The sequence below is a fragment of the Panulirus ornatus genome, chromosome 2, assembly GCF_036320965.1.
Source record: "Panulirus ornatus isolate Po-2019 chromosome 2, ASM3632096v1, whole genome shotgun sequence".
Classification (NCBI taxonomy): Eukaryota; Metazoa; Arthropoda; class Malacostraca; order Decapoda; family Palinuridae; genus Panulirus; species Panulirus ornatus.
This window is the reverse complement of record NC_092225.1, coordinates 98171418-98196923: the sequence shown is the minus strand read 5'-3', so window position 1 is coordinate 98196923 and position 25506 is coordinate 98171418. Positions and strand designations below refer to the sequence as shown.

At 45.9% G+C, this 25506-nt stretch overlaps 1 protein-coding gene across 1 annotated transcript in view; it reads right to left on the bottom strand.

Annotated features, from left to right (window-relative positions):
• unc-119 (unc-119 lipid binding chaperone) overlaps positions 1–14429 on the bottom strand; it is a 65397-nt gene extending 50968 nt beyond the window's left edge. The window contains exons 1-2 of the mRNA XM_071668313.1: positions 14366–14429; positions 11306–11420 (exon numbers count right to left, since the gene is read on the bottom strand). Of these exons, the coding sequence (XP_071524414.1) occupies positions 11306–11420; positions 14366–14429 (179 nt within the window). The remainder of the gene's footprint in view (positions 1–11305; positions 11421–14365) is intronic.
• Positions 14430–25506: the final 11077 nt, after the last annotated feature.

The following is a 25506-nucleotide window of genomic DNA, read 5'->3' as shown; positions in this document are numbered from 1 at the left end:
TATACACACTGATCTCCCACAGCAATGAACAGCCCTACACACAATGACCTCCACAGCAATGAACAGCCCTATACACACTGATCTCCCACAGCAATGAACAGCCCTATACACATACTGGTCGCCCACAGCAATGAACAGCCTTACACACACTGATCCCCCACAGCAATGAACAGCCCTACACACAATGACCTCCACAGCAATGAACAGCCCTATACACACTGATCCCCACAGCAATGAACAGCCCTACACACACTGATCCCCCACAGCAATGACCAGCCCTACACACACTGATCTCCCACAGCAATGACCAGCCCTACACACACTGATCTCCCACAGCAATGAACAGCCCTACACACACTGATCTCCCACAGCAATGAACAGCCCTACACACACTGATCTCCACAGCAATGACCAGCCCTACACACACTGATCTCCCACAGCAATGAACAGCCCTACACACACTGATCTCCACAGCAATATATTACTACCATAGTCTCTCTCTCTCTCTCTCTCTCTCTCTCTCTCTCTCTATATATATATATATATATATATATATATATATATATATATATATATATATATATATATATCTCAAAAGTCTAACCCATCTCTGTTCAACACGTGTCAAACTTGCATCTCACTTGGATTTTCAAACTACGCTGTGGACATGTATCTTTCCGTGTTATCTCTGTCTTTGATAATGACCCCCGGCCGTGGATTGGGTGGTTAATTAGCCCTGTCGTCTGCCAGGGGTCAATTAATAACGTCAGGTCATAGCCACAAGTCGTATATGTTTGTAAATAATTCAAATGTTATTATTATACTTCTACGACCAGATACAGTGTGTGTGTATAGCACTTGATCACCCGTGTATATAAATACTCACCCGTATGTGAATACTCACCCGTATACAAATATTCACCTTCATATAAATATTCACCCTTATACAATTATTCACCCGTATACAAATATTCACCCGTATACAAATATTCACTCGCCTACAAATACTCACCCGTATACAAATATTCACCCGCACATGAATATTCACTCGCATATAAATATTCACCCGTATATAAACATTCACCCGTATATAAATATTCACCCGTATATAAATATTCACCCTTATATAAATATTCACCCGTATATAAATATTCACCCGTATATAAATATTCACCCGTATACAAATATTCACCTTCATATAAATTTCACTATATTCACCCTTATTCAAATATTCACCCTCATATAAATATTCCCCCGTACATAAATGGACGTGTCTAATATTCAGCAGGTCATGCCATACCTGGCACAATGAACTCACGCCCAATGACAAGCCCGCTCTGGGGGGGCGGCGGCGTGTGCCATTAATGGCACAGTGTGTGTATGTGTGTGCGTGTATGTGTGTACGTGTACGTGTGTGTGTGTGTACGTGTGTGTGTGTGTGTGTGTGTGTGTGTGTGTGTATGTGTGTGCGTGTATGTGTGTACGTGTGTGTGTAGTGTGTGTGTATGTGTGTACGTGTGTGCGTGTACGTGTGTGTGTGCGTGTACGTGTGTGTATGTGTGTACGTGTGTGCGTGTACGTGTGTGTGTGCGTGTACGTGTGTGTATGTGTGTACGTGTGTGCGTGTACGTGTGTGTGTGCGTGTACGTGTGTGTGTGTGTGTGTGTGTGTGTGTGTGTGTGTGTGTGTGTGTGTGTCACATGGCCAGCCCGTTCACTGAACGACATTTTTTGTGCGTCTTTTCGCAACTCCCTGCCTTGTGTCTGTCCTGTTCCCCCCTAGTCAAGGGTCTGCTCCCTCCTCTCCCTCCTCTCCCTCCTCTCCCTCCCTCCCTCCCGAGACAGAAAACGAGCCGCTCTTCTATATTCCCGTTTTCTCCGCCAGGTACAAGCCCCGCTCTCGCCCTCCCTCCCCGCCGCTTCCAGTGTGTGTTAATTACTTTCATGACAGCCAATTACACACACACAGCTTTCCCCAGGCTTTAATCATTTCCCTTTCCCCTCCCTCCTTCCCTCCCCTCTCCCCTCCCCTCTCCCCTCCCCTCTCCCCTCCCCACAACATCATCACATGTTCTTCCAATCCAATCATCCACCACAGATCATTGACCCCCCCTCCCTCCCTCCCTCCCTCCCTCCTCCTCCAATCTTCCCTCCCTCCTCCAATCCTCCATCCTCACGCGGTGTCCCTCCTCCAATCCTCCTCACGTGGTGTCCCTCCTCCAATCCTCCCTCCCTCCAATCCTCCCTCCTCCAATACCCCCTCCCTCCTCCAATCCTCCCTCCTCCAATACCCCCTCCCTCCAATCCTCCCTCCTCCACTCCTCCCTCCTCCAATCCTCCCTCCTCCAATACCCCCTCCCTCCAATCCTCCCTCCTCCAATCCTCCCTCCTCCAATCCTCCCTCCTCCAATCCTCCCTCCTCACATGGTGTCTCGCCTCCCAGAAATACAAGGTAAATATCCTACGCATTTGCCCCCCCCCCCTCCTCAGAAGTGACTTCAAAAAGGACACGTACATACGCGCAAAGACGCGCGTATGTAGGATTTCAGGTACATGATTACATTAAAAATTCAACCCAGACGAATTACTTTGTGTTTTTCACGGTATATACGTAGTTAGGGAAAGAGAAATTCAACCCAACGAATTACTTTGTGTTTTTCATGGTATATACGTAGTTAGGGAAAGAGAAATTCAACCCAGACGAATTACTTTGTGTGTGTTTCATGGTATATACGTAGTTAGGGAAAGAGAAATTCAACCCAACGAATTACTTTGTGTCTTTTTCATGGTATATACGTAGTTAGGGAAAGAGAAATTCAACCCAACGAATTACTTTGTGTGTTTTTCATGGTATATACGTAGTTAGGGAAAGAGAAATTCAACCCAACGAATTACTTTGTGTGTTTTTCATGGTATATACGTAGTTAGGGAAAGAGAAATTCAACCCAGACGAATTACTTTGTGTGTTTTTCATGGTATATACGTAGTTAGGGAAAGAGAAATTCAACCCAGACGAATTACTTTGTGTGTGTTTCATGGTATATACGTAGTTAGGGAAAGAGAAATTCAACCCAACGAATTACTTTGTGTGTTTTTCATGGTATATACGTAGTTAGGGAAAGAGAAATTCAACCCAGACGAATTACTTTGTGTGTTTTTCATGGTATATACGTAGTTAGGGAAAGAGAAATTCAACCCAGACGAATTACTTTGTGTGTGTTTCATGGTATATACGTAGTTAGGGAAAGAGAAATTCAACCCAACGAATTACTTTGTGTGTTTTTCATGGTATATACGTAGTTAGGGAAAGAGAAATTCAACCCAGACGAATTACTTTGTGTGTTTCATGGTATATACGTAGTTAGGGAGAAACTAATACAATATTTTGTAATATCAATAATTGCATGGTTGAATCGTTAAGTTGTTGGAGGGGTTGTTCGCTTATATACTAGTCTATTTTCAATTATCTATCTGTGTCGTTGAGGGAAGGAAGTCTACACTCGTGAGGGGGGGGTCCCATTTACATGATTTTCTGTACTATCGGAAATTACCATTTCCGAGGGGAGGATGAACAGCTTGGATTGACTGTGGGGCAAATGCCGCGCCTAGGATTCGAGCCCGGGTGGTCCCGCGCGCGCCTGGATGGATGAATCGGCTACGCCAACCACTACACCGCGGCAGCCCCGGGCGCACTGTGTGTCGGTCGGTTCATTAACTGTGAGCCTGCGAACCGCAAGGGGTCGTTCAGGTCGTGAGAAAGTCGTTAGAACCACCAATTAGAACCACCCCCACCTGATCACCTTCTCCATGGGTTTAGGAGGATCCCACACCGTGTACGCCGGGGGACATGGGACCAGGAGGGAGCGGCGGCGAGGGAGGGAGGGAAGGGAAGGTTTGGTTACAGTCGGGTCATGAGGCTGGATGTGTGAGGGAGGGACGGGGGGCGGCGCCCCACACGGGAACGTGAGGTGACCCAAGTCTGAATTTACATCAGCCTGGTGTGTGGACTGAGGCCGGCATGTGTGTGTGTGTGTGTGTGTGTGTGTGTGTGTAAACACCTGGGATTTGTGTGTCTTTGTCCATACAGTTGGGATGTTTGTGTGTGTGTGTGTGTGTCTATATCACTTCTTACGGGGAAATAATTCCAAGTGTTAGTAATGATAAAGTCGAAATACTTAATTTCTTTTTTTCATTCGTAATTACTTCTCCCGCCACAGTTGCGCACCGGCTTCGGGAACGAGGGAGCATTGGTCTCGTTCGCGAGCCACCTCCGCTCTGCGACGCGCCGTACATCATGTAGCCAACCCACAGCCCAGCGAGCCACAGTTCAAACCCACACAGCCCACTCCATGCTTCACCTTGATCATTTCGTACGATGCGGTTCATCCCAGTGACAGCACGTCGCCCCCGACCCACCACCTCGATCCAGTTCATTCTATCCCGTGCACACCTCTCCCTCCTCCTCAACGTTCAGGTTTCCCCTCGATGCTTCATACCGCCTCCTCCAGTCCATCCTTTCATATCCCTAGTTGCTCTGCCTTCCCCCCCCCCCCTTCTTTCCTCCTCCTCTTCTGACATGCAGATCCTCTTGTGAGTCTGTCTTCGCTCATCCTCTCCGTATATCCGTACCGTTTCCTCGCACCCCGCTCCACTCGCGCACCACACCAAGATAACTCTTGTCTCACACCGTCATTTCTCCCACGATCACACCCTCCTCACACTCTAGACATTCAGTCTTGGCCACCGTCCAATCTCTTCTTTCCTTCTGCGTTCAACTGCTTTACATTCAGACATACCTACATTCGTCTCCGTCAGACGGCAAATACTCCTTCCTCACACTTCTTAGCGCACCCAGGACCTGAGCGAGCCCCCGCCCGCCGCCCCCCATCTATCACCCTTTTAAGACTCACTTCATCTCCCGTGATTCCGTCCGTAGCCACGTCCATTCCAGTGTATCTCAAGCGCTCCATTATGCTTCCAGGTCCTCAAACTCTCCTGTCTCTTCTCCCTGCTGCACCTCAATACCTTACTGTGGTCCACATTCACTGTGAAGCTTCAGGCTACCCACAAACACACACACACACACACACACACACACACACACACACACACACACGTTGTCACCTGCTTCTGCAGTTTCTTCCTGGAGTCTGCCAACAAGAACGGTGACATCTGCAAACAGCAACTGATCATCCCCTCTACCCACCCATCCCCCCACAGCATTAGCGTTAGACACCTTCCTCCCTCCCTCCCTCACCAGCAACACCAACACCATCATCCAACACCATCATCCAACACCATCACCACCATCACCCCCACGCCGCACCCCCAAAATAAATGTATTTAATCAACCATACTTGACACCTCGACAAACCCTGAGGCAAACGCCACCTCGGCCCAGGACCCACTGGCCCTCCTCCCGTCTCTTATTTTGACACACTTGCCACATCTCCTCCTGACGAAGGTTCATGTCACACCTGCAATCCAGGCAGCTATCCACTCCACCCCCGCCTTTGGTCCAACCTGGCAAATGGCCTCTTTGTCTCCACCCATCACACACGCATTCGACCAAATAATCATCATATTTAATGAAACTTTAGCGGGTGAAGAGTGGATTCAGAACATATTCTAGCACGCTGAACAAATCACATAGAACAAAAGGACGAGTGGAATGCACTAGCGAAAATATACAGGTTATTTAATGCTATGAAGAACACAGTGGGTCTGAATCCTCTGGTCTCTCTCTACTGGGAGTACCACGTGAAGATCAACGGACAGGTGCATGATACATGGCCAGGTGAGGTGAGGTGAGGGAAGGCAAGTGCGTAAGGGAGAGAGAGAGAGAGAGAGAGAGAGAGAGAGAGAGAGAGAGAGAGAGAGAGAGCGGACGGGGGAGTTAACCCTGCAGGACACGACGGTCTGGGAGGACCCCAACCTTGTTCATAAAAGAGACGGGAGTTGCGACGAGGGAGATTCTCCAGGAAGGTACAAAGGCGATGACATGGGGAGGCAAAAGAAAAGACCACAGGGGAAATATATATATATATATATATATATATATATATATATATATATATATATATATATATATATTATCCCTGGGGACAGGGTTGACAGAATACTTCCCACGTATTCCCTGCGTGTTGTAGAGGACGACTAAAAGGGGAGGGAGCGGGGGGCTGGAAATCCTCCCCTCCCGTTTATAATTTTCCAAAAGAAGGAACAGAGAAGGGGGCCAAGTGAGGATATTAACTCTTAAGGTTCAGTCCTATGTTCTTAACGCTTCCACGCTATCGCGGGAAATGGCGAATAGTATGAAAGAAAGAATATATATATATATATATATATATATATATATATATATATATATATATATATATATATATATAGTTTTTGGACAAGAGGGGAATTGGTTCGCCATCATATATATAAACGCTCACTGGGCTGCGGAGGAACTGAAGAGAATGGGTCGTGTACGGCTGAAGAAAACGGGTGGTGAGGGAAGCGGAGGGGGAACTGACAAATAAACAAACATAAAACTGGCGGGTGGAAAGTGCACGGGGTGAGGGTTACCCACTAGGGTCGTGAGGAGAGGAGGAGGAGGAGAGAGGAAGAGGAGGAGAGAGGAGAGAGGAGGAGAGAGGAGGAGAGAGGAGGAGGAGGAGAGAGGAGGAGGAGAGAGGAGGAGAGAGGAGAAGGAGGAGGAGGAGAGAGGAGGAGAGAGGAGAGAGGAGGAGAGAGGAGAGAGGAGGAGGAGGAGAAGAGAGGAGAGAGGAGGAGAGAGGAGAGAGGAGGAGGAGGAGAGAGGAGAGAGAAGGAGAAGAGAGGAGAGAGGAGGAGGGTCGCTGGTAACTTACATGAAGTCCAGACACGAGTGAGGGTGGGGGAGAGACGGATGGTGATGCACAGGTCCCAAGAGGGAGGTGTGTGTGTGTGTGTGTGTGTGTGTGTTGTGTGTGTGTGTGTGTGTGTGCGCATATCGGCCGGTTTTATCTCTAGGATGGCTGAGAGACAATGGACCCTGGTCGATCCTTGCCAGACGCAAAACTAGTATATATATATATATATATATATATATATATATATATATATATATATATGATGAGAGGGTTAATCCATTATGCACGACGGTACGACCCTCAGGAGCGACGGTACGACCCTTGGGTATGGTGACTCCTTAATGATCAGATCAAAGGCCAGGTCATCTTGCCCAAGGGTCGTACCGTCGTGCTCAAGGGTCGTGTCGTGGTGATCAAGGGTCGTACCGTCGTGCTCAAGGGTCGTACTGTCGTGCTCAAGGATCGTCGTACCGTTGTGCTCAAGGATCGTCGTACCGTTGTGCTCAAGGATCGTCGTACCGTCGTGCTCAAGGATCGTCGTACCGTCGTGCTCAAGGATCGTCGTACCGTCGTGCTCAAGGATCGTCGTACCGTCGTGCTCAAGTATCGTCGTACCGTCGTGCTCAAGGATCGTCGTACCGTTGTGCTCAAGGATCGTCGTACCGTCGTGCTCAAGGATCGTCGTACCGTCGTGCTCAAGGGTCGTCGTACCGTCGTGCTCAAGGATCGTCGTACCGTCGTGCTCAAGTATCGTCGTACCGTCGTGTTTTTTAACATATGAAAAGTGAACAAAAAAAAAAACACACCTATTTCCGAATTAGGCCATTCAAATTACGGTAACAGAAGACAACACATATACACACCCTAGACACATAATGGCCATTAGCATCTCGCTTTAAACAGTAACTCTGAGCGAGAAATAATTCATTAGGAGGAGTAGGTGGAGGTGGAGGAGTAGGTGGAGGTGGAGGTGGATGATACCATGTTGGGGGGGGGAGGGGATATGCCTATATTTACCAGGTATTGAACAACTTTGCTAATGAAGCAACCCATTATTATTATTATTCCTCCACCTCCCCCACACACACACCCAACTCCCCTGCTTTCATGATTAACCCAATTACGATTTCAAATCACAATGCTCATGAGACGAGCCCTGCCCTTCCCCTCCTACCTTTCCCATTCCATTCCATTCCACCTCCCTCTCCCACAACTCCAAAGCGCTGGCTTTAAATTCACGAGGCCAAAACTAAGGCTCATTTGTGGTGCCTATCGTCTTTTTATCTCCATAAAGGTATATTTATTCATTACCATTTGTGCTCTTCGGGAAGCACTCACTCTCTCACTCACTCACTCACTCACTCTCTCACTCTCTCTCTCTCTCTCTCTCTCTCTCTCTCTCTCTCTCTCTCTCTCTCTCTCTCTCTCTCTCTCTCTATGAATTCATCATCACGCCGTTCAGTTATGGCAACAGCACCAATATTAAACCCTACAGAGGGACAAAAAAAATAATAATAATAATAATGATCAAAAACGAGATTTTGAAGGACGTGTAGAGGAAGGTGGTTGCCGGGTTCGAAAGAGAGCCATTGTTGTCCATATGTAAACGAATCGTAAATTAATAAACTCCTCTAATTTACCAATAAAGAAATTATCATAACTAAATATATGCCAAGAGAATATAAAGTGCATTCTTAACAATAGGAAGATATTATTTGATAATCTTATTTTCATCAAGGGAGAAAACTGTATTGGAGATAAAAATATATGACGTAGATATGGTAACAAGTCGTGTGTTTGGCTACGTAACGGTCATGTTAAATGATACCCATTCTCATACATCCACTGAATTACAAAAATAATCCACATTACAAGAATAATCCACATTAGAAGAATAATCCACATTACAAGAATAATCCACATTAGAAGAATAATCCACATTACAAGAATAATCCACATTACAAGAATAATCCACATTACAAGAATAATCCACATTACAAGAATAATCCACATTACAAGAATAATCCACATTTTAAGCTAAGAGACTTCTATTATTTACTGTTTTTCTTACCAAGTTAAAACCTTCCTCCGTCATCTGAATCTGTGGCCCAAAAAAAAAATAAAATTCAACTCCGGGATTTTTACGTTTCATACATATGTGGTAGTCGCTCCCCCCCCCCCCCCCCCCACGTGTTCCTCCTCCACCTACGCCCGCCTCCGTGTTGCTGACACACACACACACACACACACACACACACACACAACGTACGTATATCTCAAACTCGTGTTAAACTGTGGGGGGAGCATCTCGCGCGCGCCCGGCGTACCCGAGTTAGTTTACGCGAGGTTCTGTGTGTGTATAACGCTTTCAAGCCACGGGGAAATATATATATATATATATATATATTCCATAGTGTCTCTCTAGCGTAAATAGAAAACGAACTATTACGTATCATAGTTCCTAAATAACATTGCTATGAATGCTTCTATGTGGACAGTTACCATCCATATTTTATTGTTTTCATCTCTTTTTTTTTCTTCTATTTCCTTCGTCCGACTGTAATGCAGTACACTAAGGTAATCGAAGGTGTAATTTGTGTTGCAGGGCACAACTTATTTCTTCCTCCCTGGGGGAAAAAATAAGAAAAAAAATACGTTTGTTCTTTGAATATGTGTTTACGTTCTTCCCACAGCGTGACCCAAACACACTCGTCATACACAGCGAGAGCAGCTCCCGGTGTTGCTGTGGCCATACACACTTCCCTCCCTCTCACCCTTCTCTCCCTCCCTCCCTCTCGCCCTTCTCTCCCTCCCTCCCTCTCACCCTTCTCTCCCTCCCTCCCTCTCGCCCTTCTCTCCCTCCCTCCCTCTCGCCCTTCTCTCCCTCCCTCCCTCTCGCCCTTCTCTCCCTCCCTCCCTCTCACCCTTCTCTCCCTCCCTCCCTCTCGCCCTTCTCTCCCTCCCTCCCTCTCGCCCTTCTCTCCCTCCCTCCCTCTCGCCCTTCTCTCCCTCCCTCACCCTTCTCTCCCTCACACTCCCTCACCCTTCTCTCCCTCCCTAACCCTCTCCCTCCCTCACCCTCACCCTTCTCTCCCTCACACTCCCTCACCCTTCTCTCCCTCCCTAACCCTCACCCTTCCTCACCCTCACCCTTCTCTCCCTCACACTCCCTCACCCTTCTCTCCCTCCCTAACCCTCACCCTCCCTCACCCTCACCCTTCTCTCCCTCCCTCACACTCACCCTCATCTCCCTCACCCTCCAGTCAACTGTTGCCATACGACCAGAGTACAGCGGTACGACCCTTGAACGCGGGCGTTATTCAATACCCTAGAGGAGGTAATAATAAGCCTGAACCTTTGACCTCCTCTGTGAGGAAGGGGTCGTCGGGGGTCAGGTCAGGTCAGGTCAAAATGACCCGCAGAGCCCTATCGTCCCCAAACACCCCGAACCGTCATGCTATAAGGGGGATGGGGGGGAGGGGGGTCGTCCCTCATGGAGGGTCGGGGGGGTCGTCCCTCATGGAGGGTCGGGGAGGGGGGTCGTCCCTCATGGAGGGTCGGGGGGGGTCGTCCCTCATGGAGGGTCGGGGGGGTCGTCCCTCATGGAGGGTCGGGGGGGTGTCGTCCCTCATGGAGGGTCGGGGGTGTCGTCCCTCATGGAGGGTCGGGGGGGTCGTCCCTCATGGAGGGTCGGCGGGGGTCGTCCCTCATGGAGGGTCGGGGGGGGGGTCGTCCCTCATAGGAGTACACAGTCGTGCTCACGAAGTAAACAAATCCTTTCCCAGCACTCACTTACCCCAAATATGGCTCCCTCCCCTCCCTCCTTCCTCCCTCCATCCTCCTCCTCCTCTCCCCTCCCGTCTATACATATATTGCCACATGTAGGTAACACACACACATATACATATACTGCCACATGAAGGTGACACACACACACATACATATACTGCCACATGTAGGTAACACACACACACACATATACATATACTGCCACATGAAGGTGACACACACACACATATACATATACTGCCACATGAAGGTGACATACACACACATATACTGCCACATGAAGGTGACACACACACACATATACATATACTGCCACATGTAGGTGACACACACACATATACATATACTGCCACATGAAGGTGAAACACACACACATATACTGCCACATGTAGGTGACACACACACACACATATACTGCCACATGTAGGTGACACACACACACATATACATATACTGCCACATGAAGGTGACATACACACACATATACTGCCACATGAAGGTGACACACACACACATATACATATACTGCCACATGTAGGTGACACACACACACACATATACATACACTGCCACATGTAGGTGACACACACACACATATACTGCCACATGTAGGTGACACACACACACGAGCACACATATATATAAGTACTAGCACAGCAGGGAGCCAGGTGTACTCACGTTGCCCCGACCGTCTTGAGCTTGAGGAACTGCGGCGTGAACTGGTAGCGCACGAACCTGCCAGCGTTCGGGTCCGACTCTTCCTGGTCAACATCTGGTTCTTCCTCCTCTAATTCTGGAAGAAAAACAAATATGCGAGTCAGGTCCACAGCGAGTCAGGTCACAACACACGTGGGGGGGTTACAATGATCACCCACAACACTTTAGGTAACCCACAACACTTTATATAACCCACAACACTTTAGATAACCCACAACACTTTATATAACCCACAGCACTTTATATAACCCACAACACTTTAGATAACCCACAACACTTTATATAACCCACAACACTTTAGATAACCCACAACACTTTAGATAACCCACAGCATTTTATATAACCCACAACACTTTATATAACCCACAACACTTTATATAACCCACAACACTTTATATAACCCACAACACTTTATATAACCCACAACACGTTAGATAACCCACAACACTTTAGATAACCCACAACACTTTATATAACCCACAACACTTTATATAACCCACAACACTTTATATAACCCACAACACTTTATATAACCCACAGCACTTTATATAACCCACAACACTTTATATAACCCACAACACTTTATATAACCCACAACACGTTAGATAACCCACAACACTTTATATAACCCACAACACTTTATATAACCCACAACACTTTATATAACCCACAACACGTTAGATAACCCACAACACTTTATATAACCCACAACACTTTATATAACCCACAACACTTTATATAACCCACAACACTTTATATAACCCACAACACTTTAGATAACCCACAACACTTTATATAACCACAACACTTTATATAACCCACAACACTTTATATACCCCACAACACTGTAGATAACCCACAACACTTTAGATAACCCACAACACTTTATATAACCCACAACACTTTATATAACCCACAACACTGTAGATAACCCACAACACTTTATATAACCCACAACACTTTAGATAACCCACAACACTTTATATAACCCACAACACTTTATATAACCCACAACACTTTAGATAACCCACAACACTTTATATAACCCACAACACTTTATATAACCCACAACACTTTATATAACCCACAACACTTTATATAACCCACAACACTTTATATAACCCACAACACTTTATATAACCCACAACACTTTATATAACCCACAACACGTTAGATAACCCACAACACGTTAGATAACCCACAACACTTTATATACCCCTCTATATAACCCACAACACTTTAGATATTAATGATTTTCATCAAATTTTAAATGTCTCAGTTCAAACTAAATTTAAGTATTACGTTACGATTTTCTTTTTATCTATTCTTAAGCAAGTTATGTAAATATACCCAGATATGACTAGATCAACAGGGCATTGTCTTGTAAATGAAAATGAATTTGTATTTGGAAATTTAATGTATTACTTCCAAATGGTTTTTCGTGCAAGTCTTTGACGATCACGAGGGTACAATCCTTCCGTATGTAGATGGTCTAACACTTAATGGTCATCTATAAAAGGCCAGGCCATTTTACCCAAGGGGGTCGTATGTTTGTGTTCAAGGGTCGTACCGTCGTGCTCAAGGGATTAAATAACTAAGGAGCATATATATATATATATATATATATATATATATATATATATATATATATATATATATATATATATATATATATGGGGGGGGTTGGGCCATTTCTTTCGTCTGTTTCCTTGCGCTACCTCGCAAACGCGGGAGACAGCGACAAAGTATAAAAAAAAAAAAATATATATATATATATATATATATATATATATATATATATATATATATATATATATATATATATACACGTGGTTCTTGTACATGGTAAATGGTTCGATTCCACGAGTACACACACACACACACCTAAAACAATCTATAGTTTGACACCTAAAATAATTTATAGTTTGTTTCTCTTTTCTTCTCCTCTTACCTCCCCCCATAACCTGTAAATTATGTGATCGATAATTTTTTACGAGACTCTGCCCACACATCCCCTCCATCACAGTCCTCCCGCTCCCTCCCTCCCTCACTCTCCCATGAAAGGAAAAAAAGAAAAGGGGGGGTGAAGTAAGTTGGCAGCTCGCGCATGAGCGCTACACTCTCTTGCAGACGAGCACCGCTTGGGTACATAGCCTACGTTTTCAACAAAGACATAGTCATATATATATATATATATATATATATATATATATATATATATATATATATATATATATATATATATATATAGCGTGGGCTATGGATAGAGTTGTGCGCAGGAGGATGGATGTGCTGGAAATGAGATGTTTGAGGACAATGTGTGGTGTGAGGTGGTTTGATCGAGTAAGTAACGTAAGGGTAAGAGAGATGTGTGGAAATAGAAAGAGCGTGGTTGAGAGAGCAGAAGATGGTGTTTTGAAGTGGTTTGGGCACATGGAGAGGATGAGTGAGGAAAGATTGACCAAGAGGATATATGTGTCGGAGGTGGAGGGAACAAGGAGAAGAGGGAGACCAAATTGGAGGTGGAAAGATGGAGTGAAAATGATTTTGTGTGATCGGGGCCTGAACATGCAGGAGGGTGAAAGGAGGGCAAGGAATAGAGTGAATTGGAGCGATGTGGTATACCGGGGCTGACGTGCTGTCAGTGGATTGAATCAAGGCATGTGAAGCGTCTGGGGTAAACCATGGAAAGCTGTGTAGGTATGTATATTTGCGTGTGTGGATGTATGTATATACATGTGTATGGGGGGGGGGGGGGTTGGGCCATTTCTTTCGTCTGTTTCCTTGCGCTACCTCGCAAACGCGGGAGACAGCGACAAAGTATAAAAAAAAAAAAAAAAAAATATATATACTTAAAAGTCCACGGGGAAAATGAAACACGATAAGTTGCCAAGTGCACTTTCGTGTCATAATCACATCATCAGGGGAGACACAAGAGAGAAATATAACAGTCAGTTGATATACAACGAAGAGACGTAGCTAGGACGCCATTTGGTAAACACGTGATTGTCCAAGACTGACCAAGCTCGAGTGTCGTACCACCGTGTTCGAGTGTCTTACCACCGTGTTCGTGTCGTACCACCATTGCTCTGAGGGTCGTACCACCGTATTCGAGTGTCGTACCATTGTGTTCGAGGGTCGTACCACCGTGTTCGAGTGTCGTACCACCGTGTTCGAGTGTCGTACCATTGTGTTCGAGGGTCGTACCACCGTGTTCGAGTGTCGTACTACCGTGTTCGAGTGTCGTACCACCGTGTTTGAATGTCGTACCACCGTGTTTGAGGGTCGTACCACCGTGTTTGAGTGTCGTACCACCGTGTTCGAGTGTCGTACCACCGTGTTTGAATGTCGTACCACCGTGTTTGAGTGTCGTACCACCGTGTTTGAATGTCGTACCACCGTGTTTGAGTGTCGTACCACCGTGTTTGAATGTCGTACCACCGTGTTTGAATGTCGTACCACCGTGTTTGAATGTCGTACCACCGTGTTTGAGTGTCGTACCACCGTGTTTGAATGTCGTACCACCGTGTTTGAGTGTCGTACCACCGTGTTTGAGTGTCGTACCACCGTGTTCGAGTGTCGTACCACCGTGTTCGAGTGTCGTACCACCGTGTTTGAGTGTCGTACCACCGTATTTGAGTGTCGTACCACCGTATTTGAGTGTCGTACCACCGTATTTGAGTGTCGTACCACCGTATTTGAGTGTCGTACCACCGTGTTCGAGGGTCGTACCTAACCTCGGTTGCATGGGGGGGGGGGAGAGGGGGCGGGGTACATACGGTCTAGCTTTGCGGGTGGAATGTTTACGGTTTATACAACGATCCGACGTAAACCAGAAGTTTACTGTAAACCGATGGGTGGACGGAAGGGCCCTCCCCTCCCCCCCCCCCCCCCTCAAGCCTGAGCCAGGAGGCTGGTGTTGCACTGTCTGCAGCCAATGAATCAATCAAGTTACGGAGGAAAGGGGATGGGGGGAAGGTGAACGTGACAGCAGTTAAGGGCGACATTCCCACAGAGCAGCGTGGCTCTCGTCACCCTTATGTGATCGGCCTCGATGGTGGAGGCACATCACATCTCATGGTAAACATTATGTAAGGTCACTGTGGCACCGGAGGGTACCAGCCATGTACGACCCTCACGGTACGACCCCCACTCCTGGACCATAGGTACGACCCCAACCCCCACTCCTGGACCATAGGTACGACCCCCAACACCCCACTCCTGGACCATAGGTACGACCCCCAACACCCCACTCCACCCCTGGACCATAGGTACGACCCCAACCCTCCACACCATCCCTTGACCATCAAGGTACGACCCCCAACACCCCACTCCTGGACCATCAAGGTACGACCCCAACCCTCCACACCATCCCTTGACCATCAAGGTACGACCCCCAACCCCCACCCACCCCTTGACCATCAAGGTACGACCCCCAACCCCCTCCACCCACCCCTTGACCATCAAGGTACGACCCCCAACCCTCCACCCATCCCTTGACCATCAAGGTACGACCCTCAACCCCCACCCACCCCTTGACCATCAAGGTACGACCCCAACCCTCCACCCACCCCTTGACCATCAAGGTACGACCCCCAACACCCCACTCCTGGACCATCAAGGTACGACCCCAACCCTCCACCCATCCCTTGACCATCAAGGTAAGACCCCCAACCCCCACTCCTTGACCATAGGTACGACCCCAACCCTCCACCCACCCCTTGACCATCAAGGTACGACCCCCAACCCCCTCTCCTGGACCGTAGGTACGACCCCCAACCCCCATCCACCCCTTGACCATCAAGGTACGACCCCTCCAACCCCCACCCACCCCTTGACCATCAAGGTACGACCCCCAACCCTCCACCCATCCCTTGACCATCAAGGTACGACCCCCAACCCCCACTCCTGGACCATAGGTACGACCCCCAACACCCCACCCACCCCTTGACCATCAAGGTACGACCCCCAACCCTCCACCCATCCCTTGACCATCAAGGTACGACCCCCACAACCTCTACCCACCCCTTGACCATCAAGGTACGACCCCATCCACATCCACCCCTTGACCATCAAGGTACGACCCCTCAACCCCCACCCACCCCTTGACCATCAAGGTACGACGCCATCCCCATCCACCCCTTGACCATCAAGGTACGACCCCATCCCCATCCACCCCTTGACCATCAAGGTACGACCCCATCCCTTGACCACCACGGTACGACCTCTCCCCCTTCACCATCACGGCGATATGAAATATAGAAAACGAAGTACGTACATTAAACGAAAAAAAAAACGGCCGGCAGATGGAGGAAGTATGTGTCACGCACACGATGAAAGAAAACGTAGCGCACAACCCGGAAGAAAACAGAATGCTCGAGAAAAACAGAGAAAACGGAATGCACGAGGCGAGACAAGAAGACGAATACTAAAAACAACTGCGTTGTGATGGAGAAAACGAGATGCTGTAGAGTAAAACTGGAAATTACAATCGACCGAGTTGTGGTAAGGGGTTGTAAGGCGCCCCCCCCCCCTCCCAGGATCACGTGACCTGCATCTCTGGCTTGCAGGGGTACAGGTGAGGTCAAGGGAAGGGGGGGGGAGAGGATGGGTCATTCACCTCCAATTAGGTGAGATTTGAAGTGGGTCAGGTGTATTAAGTGTGAACGGTGACGAGAGATTAATCATACTGGTTCTGCAATTAGGTTGGGAGTCACTGAACATTGCACGGAGGAATGAAACTTACAGCACATATATATATATATATATATATATATATATATATATATATATATATATATATATATATATATATATATATATTATCCCTGGGGATAGGAGAGAAAGAATACTTCCCACGTATTCCCTGCGTGTCGTAGAAGGCGACTAAAAGGGGAGGGAGCGGGTGGCTGGAAATTCTCCCCTCTCGTTTTTTTTTTTTTTTTTTTCCAAAAGAAGGAACAGAGAAGGGGGCCAGGTGAGGATATTCCCTCTAAGGCCCAGTCCTCTGTTCATAGCGCTACCTCGCTAATGCGGGAAATGGCGAATAGTACGAAAGAAAAAAGAAAGAAAAATATATATATATATATATATATATATATATATATATATATATATATATATATATAAATATATATATATATATATATATATATATTCTTAAGAGTACACGGGGAAAATGAAACACGATAAGTTGCCAAGTGCACTTTCGTGTCATAATCACATCATCAGGGGAGACACAAGAGAGAAATATAACAGTCAGTTGATATACAACGAAGAGACGAAGCTAGGACGCCATTTGGTAAGCATGCGATTGTCTTGGACAATCACATGTTTATCAAATGGCGTCCTAGCTACGTCTCTTCGTTGTATGTCAACTGACTTTTATATTTCTCTCTCGCGTCTTCCCTGATGATGTGATGATGACATGAAAGGGCGCTTGGGAACTTATGTTTCATTTTCCCCGTGGACTCCTAGGAATATGATCGATCACGCGTAAAATTGTGATCCTTTCCAATGTATATATACATATATATATATATATATATATATATATATATATATATATATATATATATATCATTCTTTCGTCTGTCAGGCCTAGCGCTCCGGGCCTGGCAAATACCGGTTCAAGTCAGCAATCCTCATTGCTGTGGAGGGAGAGTCATTGTTGTGTGGGGAGTCTTATTGCTGTGGGGGAATTCCCATTGCTGTGGGGGAGTCTCGTTGTTGTGAGGGAGTCTGATTGCTGTAGGGGAGGGGTGTCATTGCTGTGGGGGGTCAAACCCCCCGCTCCCTATATTTTTTTTTTTTTTTTTTATACCTCGTCGCTGTCTCCCGCGGTTGCGAGGTAGCGCAAGGAAACAGACGAAAGAAATGGCCCAACCCCCCCCCCCCATACACATGTACATACACACGTCCACACACGCAAATATACATACCTACACAGCTTTCCATGGTTTACCCCAGACGCTTCACATGCCTTGATTCAATCCACTGACAGCACGTCAACCCCTGTATACCACATCGCTCCAATTCACTCTATTCCTTGCCCTCCTTTCACCCTCCTGCATGTTCAGGCCCCGATCACACAAAATCTTTTTCACTCCATCTTTCCACCTCCAATTTGGTCTCCCTCTTCTCCTCGTTCCCTCCACCTCCGACACATATATCCTCTTGGTCAATCTTTCCTCACTCATTCTCTCCATGTGCCCAAACCATTTCAAAACACCCTCTTCTGCTCTCTCAACCACGCTCTTTTTATTTCCACACATCTCTCTTACCCTTACGTTACTTACTCGATCAAACCACCTCACACCACACATTGTCCTCAAACATCTCATTTCCAGCACATCCATCCTCCTGCGCACAACTCTATCCATAGCCCACGCCTCGCAACCATACAACATTGTTGGAACCACTATTCCTTCAAACATACCCATTTTTGCTTTCCGAGATAATGTTCTCGACTTCCACACATTTTTCAAGGCTCCCAAAATTTTCGCCCCCTCCCCCACCCTATGATCCACTTCCGCTTCCATGGTTCCATCCGCTGACAGATCCACTCCCAGATATCTAAAACACTTCACTTCCTCCAGTTTTTCTCCATTCAAACTCACCTCCCATTTGACTTGACCCTCAACCCTACTGTACCTAATAACCTTGCTCTTATTCACATTTACTCTTAACTTTCTTCTTCCACACACTTTACCAAACTCCGTCACCAGCTTCTGCAGTTTCTCACATGAATCCGCCACCAGCGCTGTATCATCAGCGAACAACAACTGACTCACTTCCCAAGCTCTCTCATCCCCAACAGACTTCATACTTGCCCCTCTTTCCAAGACTCTTGCATTTACCTCCCTAACAACCCCATCCATAAACAAATTAAACAACCATGGAGACATCACACACCCCTGCCGCAAACCTACATTCACTGAGAACCAATCATTTTCCTCTCTTCCTACACGTACACATGCCTTACATCCTCGATAAAAACTTTTCACTGCTTCTAACAACTTGCCTCCCACACCATATATTCTTAATACCTTCCACAGAGCATCTCTATCAACTCTATCATATGCCTTCTCCAGATCCATAAATGCTACATACAAATCCATTTGCTTTTCTAAGTATTTCTCACATACATTCTTCAAAGCAAACACCTGATCCACACATCCTCTACCACTTCTGAAACCACACTGCTCTTCCCCAATCTGATGCTCTGTACATGCCTTCACCCTCTCAATCAATACCCTCCCATATAATTTACCAGGAATACTCAACAAACTTATACCTCTGTAATTTGAGCACTCACTCTTATCCCCTTTGCCTTTGTACAATGGCACTATGCACGCATTCCGCCAATCCTCAGGCACCTCACCATGAGTCATACATACATTAAATAACCTTACCAACCAGTCAACAATACAGTCACCCCCTTTTTTAATAAATTCCACTGCAATACCATCCAAACCTGCTGCCTTGCCGGCTTTCATCTTCCGCAAAGCTTTTACTACCTCTTCTCTGTTTACCAAATCATTTTCCCTAACCCTCTCACTTTGCACACCACCTCGACCCAAACACCCTATATCTGCCACTCTGTCATCAGACACATTTAACAAACCTTCAAAATACTCATTCCATCTCCTTCTCACATCACCACTACTTGTTATCACCTCCCCATTTACCGCTCCCTATATATATATATATATATATATATATATATATATATATATATATATATATATATATATAATATATATATATATATACACATTTTTCTTTGTCGCTGTTTCCCGCGTTTGCGAGGTAGCGCAAGGAAACAGACGAAAGAAATGGCCTAACCCACCCCCCTACACAATGTATATACATACACGTCCACACACGCAAATATACATACCTATACATCTCAATGTACACATATATATACACACACAGATACATACATACATACCCATGCACACAATTCACACTGTCTGCCTTCATTCATTCCCATCGCCACCACGCCACACATGGAATACCATCCCCCTCCCCCCTCATGTGTGCGAGGTAGCACTAGGAAAAGACAACAAAGGCCCCATTCGTTCACACTCAGTCTCTAGCTGCCATGCAATAATGCCCGAAACCACAGCTCCCTTTCCACATCCAGGCCCCACACAACTTTCCATGGTTTACCCCAGACGCTTCACATGCCCTGATTCACTCCACTGACAGCACGTCAACCCCGGTATACCACATCGCTCCAATTCACTCTATTCCTTACCCTCCTTTCACCCTCCTGCATGTTCAGGCCCCGATCACACAAAATCTTTTTCACTCCATCTTTCCACCTCCAATTTGGTCTCCCACTTCTCGTTCCCTCCATCTCCGACACATATATCCTCTTGGTCAATCTTTCCTCACTCATTCTCTCCATGTGCCCAAACCATTTCAAAACACCCTCTTCTGCTCTCTCAAACACGCTCTTTTTATTTCCACACATCTCTCTTACCCTTACATTACTTACTCGATCAAACCACCTCACACCACACATTGTCCTCAAACATCTCATTTCCAGCACATCCATCCTTCTGCGCACAACTCTATCCATAGCCCACGCCTCGCAACCATACAACATTGTTGGAACCACTATTCCTTCAAACATACCCATTTTAGCTTTCCGAGATAATGTTCTCGACTTCCACACATTCTTCAAGGCTCCCAGGATTTTCGCCCCCTCCCCCACCTTATGATTCATATATACATATATATATATATATGTCCAGTCCTCTGTTCTTAGCGCCACCTCGCTAATGCGGGAGATGGCGAATAGTATGAAAGAAAGAAGAATATATATATATAATATATATATATATATATATATATATATATATATATATATATATATATATATATATATATATATATATATGAGAGTATTAAGAGTAGACGGGCAAACCTCGCTTGGAAGAAATTTCCCAACTGCCTCGTCATGTGTTGCAGGTCAAAGGTCAGGTAGAAAGGTACCTTGATTTACCTTGCATCAAAAAAAGAAAAAAAAATGTCCAATGGTTGAGATTTTGTAAACACACAATTTTCATATTTTTTTACGGATAACTAGAATGATAATCCATACTGGACGACCACAGACACACTGGTCGTGTGTGTGTGCTCATCTTTGTGTACGACGGTACGACCCTTAGGGAGGCTCAGGGTGGTCTGGCCTCTGACTTGACCCTTAGGGTCATATCTTGGTGTTACAGCGTCGTGCTCAAGGGTCGTAGTGTTGTGCTCAAAGAGTCGTACCGTCGTGTTCAAGGATCGTACCGTCGCGCTCAAGGATCGTACCGTCGTGCATCAAGGATCGTACCATCGTGCATCAAGGGTCGTACGGTCTTGCATCAAGGGTCGTACCGTCTTGCATCAAGGATCGTACCGTCGTGCATCAAGGGTCGTACCGTCGTCCTCAAATAACGTACCGTCGTGCATCAAGGATCGTACCGTCGTGCTCAAGGATCGTACCGTCGTCCTCAAAAATCGTACCGTTGTGCATCAAAGGTCGTACCGTCGTGTTCAAGGGTCGTACCATCGTGCATCAAGGATCGTACCGTCGTGCTCAAAGATCGTACCGTCGTGTTCAAGGGTCGTACCGTCGTGCATCAAGGATCGTACCGTCGTGCATCAAGGATCGTACCATCGTGCATCAAAGATCGTACCGTCGTGTTCAAGGGTCGTACCGTCGTACATCAAGGATCGTACCGTCGTGTTCAAGGGTCGTACCGTCGTGTTCAAGGATCGTACCGTCGTGCATCAAGGATCGTACCATCGTGCATCAAAGATCGTACCGTCGTGTTCAAGGGTCGTACCGTCGTACATCAAGGATCGTACCGTCGTGTTCAAGGATCGTACCGTCGTGCTCAAGGATCGTACCGTCGTGCTCAAGGATCGTACCGTCGTGCATGAAGGATCGTACCGTCGTGCATCAAGGGTCGTACCGTCGTGCTCACAGACTTCAACTCCAACCCGTACACCTGTATCCCTTTAGCGCCACGCGGACAGGAATAGTTCTGTGGGCTGGGGACGAACCCGGGCCCTCACCATCCCACACGCCCACACACAGCAAAAAGAAAATCTTAAAAATGATTGGATAAGAAAACTCCAGAGCAAATAGAGTCCACTTCTCGTGACCTTAGCAGAGGGGTCACGACCTATTCATGAGGGAGGTAGGTCACCTGTTCCCACAGTGTGTGTGTGTGTGTGTGTGTGTGTGTGTGTGTATGTGTGTGTGTGTGTGTGTGTGTGAAGCCAATATCTCTGACGTCATCACTGACGTCATCTCTCTCCACTGAGCGGCGTGGCCAGCCAACCAGCAATTAAAGAATGTATTGATTAGCAGTCAGATGTGTGTGTGTGTGTGTGTGTGTGTGTGTGTGTGTGTGTGTGTCGACGTGACTAGGTAGTTCGAGCATATGTGTTTTGGGATAATATGTGGGTTAGGGGGCGGGGGGGGCAGAGGGGGGGGGGTTTGGTCTCTCGTTAAGGCGAAAGGTCAATACACACTGGTGCTGGTATCAACACTCGTCATGAGGGGGAAGGGGGGGTCAATACGCCTGCCAGAGCTCGTCGTATCTGATAAATACACACCAGTAAACATGTAAACACACACACACACACACACACACACACACGAACTCTCACTCTCTCTCTCTCTCTCTCTCTCTCTCTCTCTCTCTCTCTCTCTCTCTCTCTCTTTATATATATATATATATATATATATATATATATATATATATATATATATATATATATATATATATATATAAAGTTGAAGGCTCCAGTCACGGAGAAAAGTCCACATCAAGGCCGGGCCTTAATTGAAATAGAGAGATTTATGAAAGAGAAAAAGACGAGGGAAAGCATTTACGAATTTTGGACGGGGTGAAAAAGCTGGCTTTTGAAATGTGGGGCAGGTCGTGGTGGTTGGGGGAAAGACATGAGAAGGGAGAGAATTCCAAAGTTTAGCTGTGTAGGGAAAGAAACAATTATAAAAAAAAACTTCCCACCCTTGAGTTGCCGACGGCAACACAATGATCACGTGACGCAACAGCAGCAGCTTGCCGAGTATTGCGTGGTCTAGCTAGTGGTGGTGGTGGGGGGCACACAAGCAGCCATCTCTCGGGAGCAAAAACCAAAGTAATACCTATAGAAGAGGGAAAGTGAACCGACACTGGTGTAGGGCAATGGGGTGGAGGGTCAAGTGTGGAAGTTTGCCTGGGACACAGTGTACAATTCTGGTAGCTTTCGACTCTTGTCCAGTAAGGATACAGTGCTAGAACCACCCCAGATGTGTGTGTGAGAGAGAGTGCATTCCTCCACACAAGGACGGATCAATCCCTTTGTATAAACGGAGCAACTGTTCTGAAGACGAGAAGGAGAAGAAGAATAAGAAGAAGAGAAGGAGGAGACACGGAGAGCTTTTCCAAACCTGATATGCCTGATCCCTTGTCCTAATGGCCTTTAGAATAGGATCGGCTGAACCATATGGAAGAGGAAGAGGACCTCCTTCAGATACAGGGTTCGTGCTGCTACCCAAGAACCCCCCATTTCCACGGTCCTTCGCCTACAGGTCTCAAGCGACGCTACGTTCAGCAGCAGGGACAGCGAGTTCTCTTGAGGTTAGGGGGGGGGGGGACTGTCATTCGTCGAGTGACTATATATATATATATATATATATATATATATATATATATATATATATATATGATATAACAGCCACGCCAAAGATGAGTTTACAGTCGTAGTGCAACATTAAACCAGGAGCAGTCCATATCTCTCTCTCTCTCTCTCTCTCTCTCTCTCTCTCTCTCTCTCTCTCTCTCTCCGAGTATTATATATACGTCCTCACGGAATCATGGGTCTCATTGTTGCGTACTTCGTTATGAGTCGTATGTCGAAACTGGAGTTCATTATACTCTCATTTCGCCCTTCCAGCAGATTATAACTCTGTATTAATGCAGTTTATGACACCGTTCCACCTCTCCACGACCTCCCATACTCACGACCACAGTAAATTACCTCACCACGACCCTTGTTTGGTGTATATATATATATATATATATATATATATATATATATATATATATATATATATATATATATATATATATATTCCTATGAGTCCACGGGGAAAATGAAACACGATAAGTTCCCAAGTGCACTTTCGTGTAATAATCACATCATTAGGGGAGACACAAGAAAGATATAAGTCAGTTGATATACAACCAAGAGACGTAGCTAGGACGCCATTTGGTAAACACGTGATTGTTCAAGACAGACAACGAACGTATCATAAACTTATTATGTGGACAAGAAGGGGAATCGTTTACAAAATTTTATCAACAATAAAGTTATCCAATTTGTATAGACCCTCACTAATATTAAGGTTATAATTCTTTGTGCATTCCATAATAGAAGATTCAATGATATTTCTCGTGGTACTGGAGTTAGAGTTAATAACTGAGATGGCATTACTCCAGTCAGTACAATGATTGTAGTTTTTGTGATTAAACAAGACATCTGATTCTTGTCTTGTTCTTATACTATATTTATGTTGCTTAAGTCGAACAGAAAGATCCTTACCAGTCTGCCCAGCATAAAACTTATAACAATTTCTACATGGCACTTTATAGATGTACCCAGGAGAATTTTCTGGTGAATTCCTGATTCAGATATTCTTTACAGTATTATTGTTGCTGAAGGCAACATTTACATTAAAGGATTTAAGCAACATGGGAAGTAAAGTAAAAACATTGTCAAAAGGGAGAACCAAGAGATTCTTGGTGTCAATGGGAGGTCTGGGTTCAACTCTAGAAGTCGCACAAAAAATGAAAACACAAAATATAATTCATTTCTTTGACATATTAATCTTCATTTCTCTGCACGTTGCATCTCGTAATTACGAACCGCTAAAGGTCACTGGGCGAGAGGGTCAAATGTCAAACATACACAACAGATCTAATTAACATGCCGTGAATAAATATATTATTATTCTACATTATACTTTGTCGCTGTCTCCCGCGTTAGCTAGGCAGCGCAAGGAAACAGACAAAAGAATGTCCCAATCCACCAACATACACATGTATATACATACACGTCCACACACGCAAATATACATACCTACG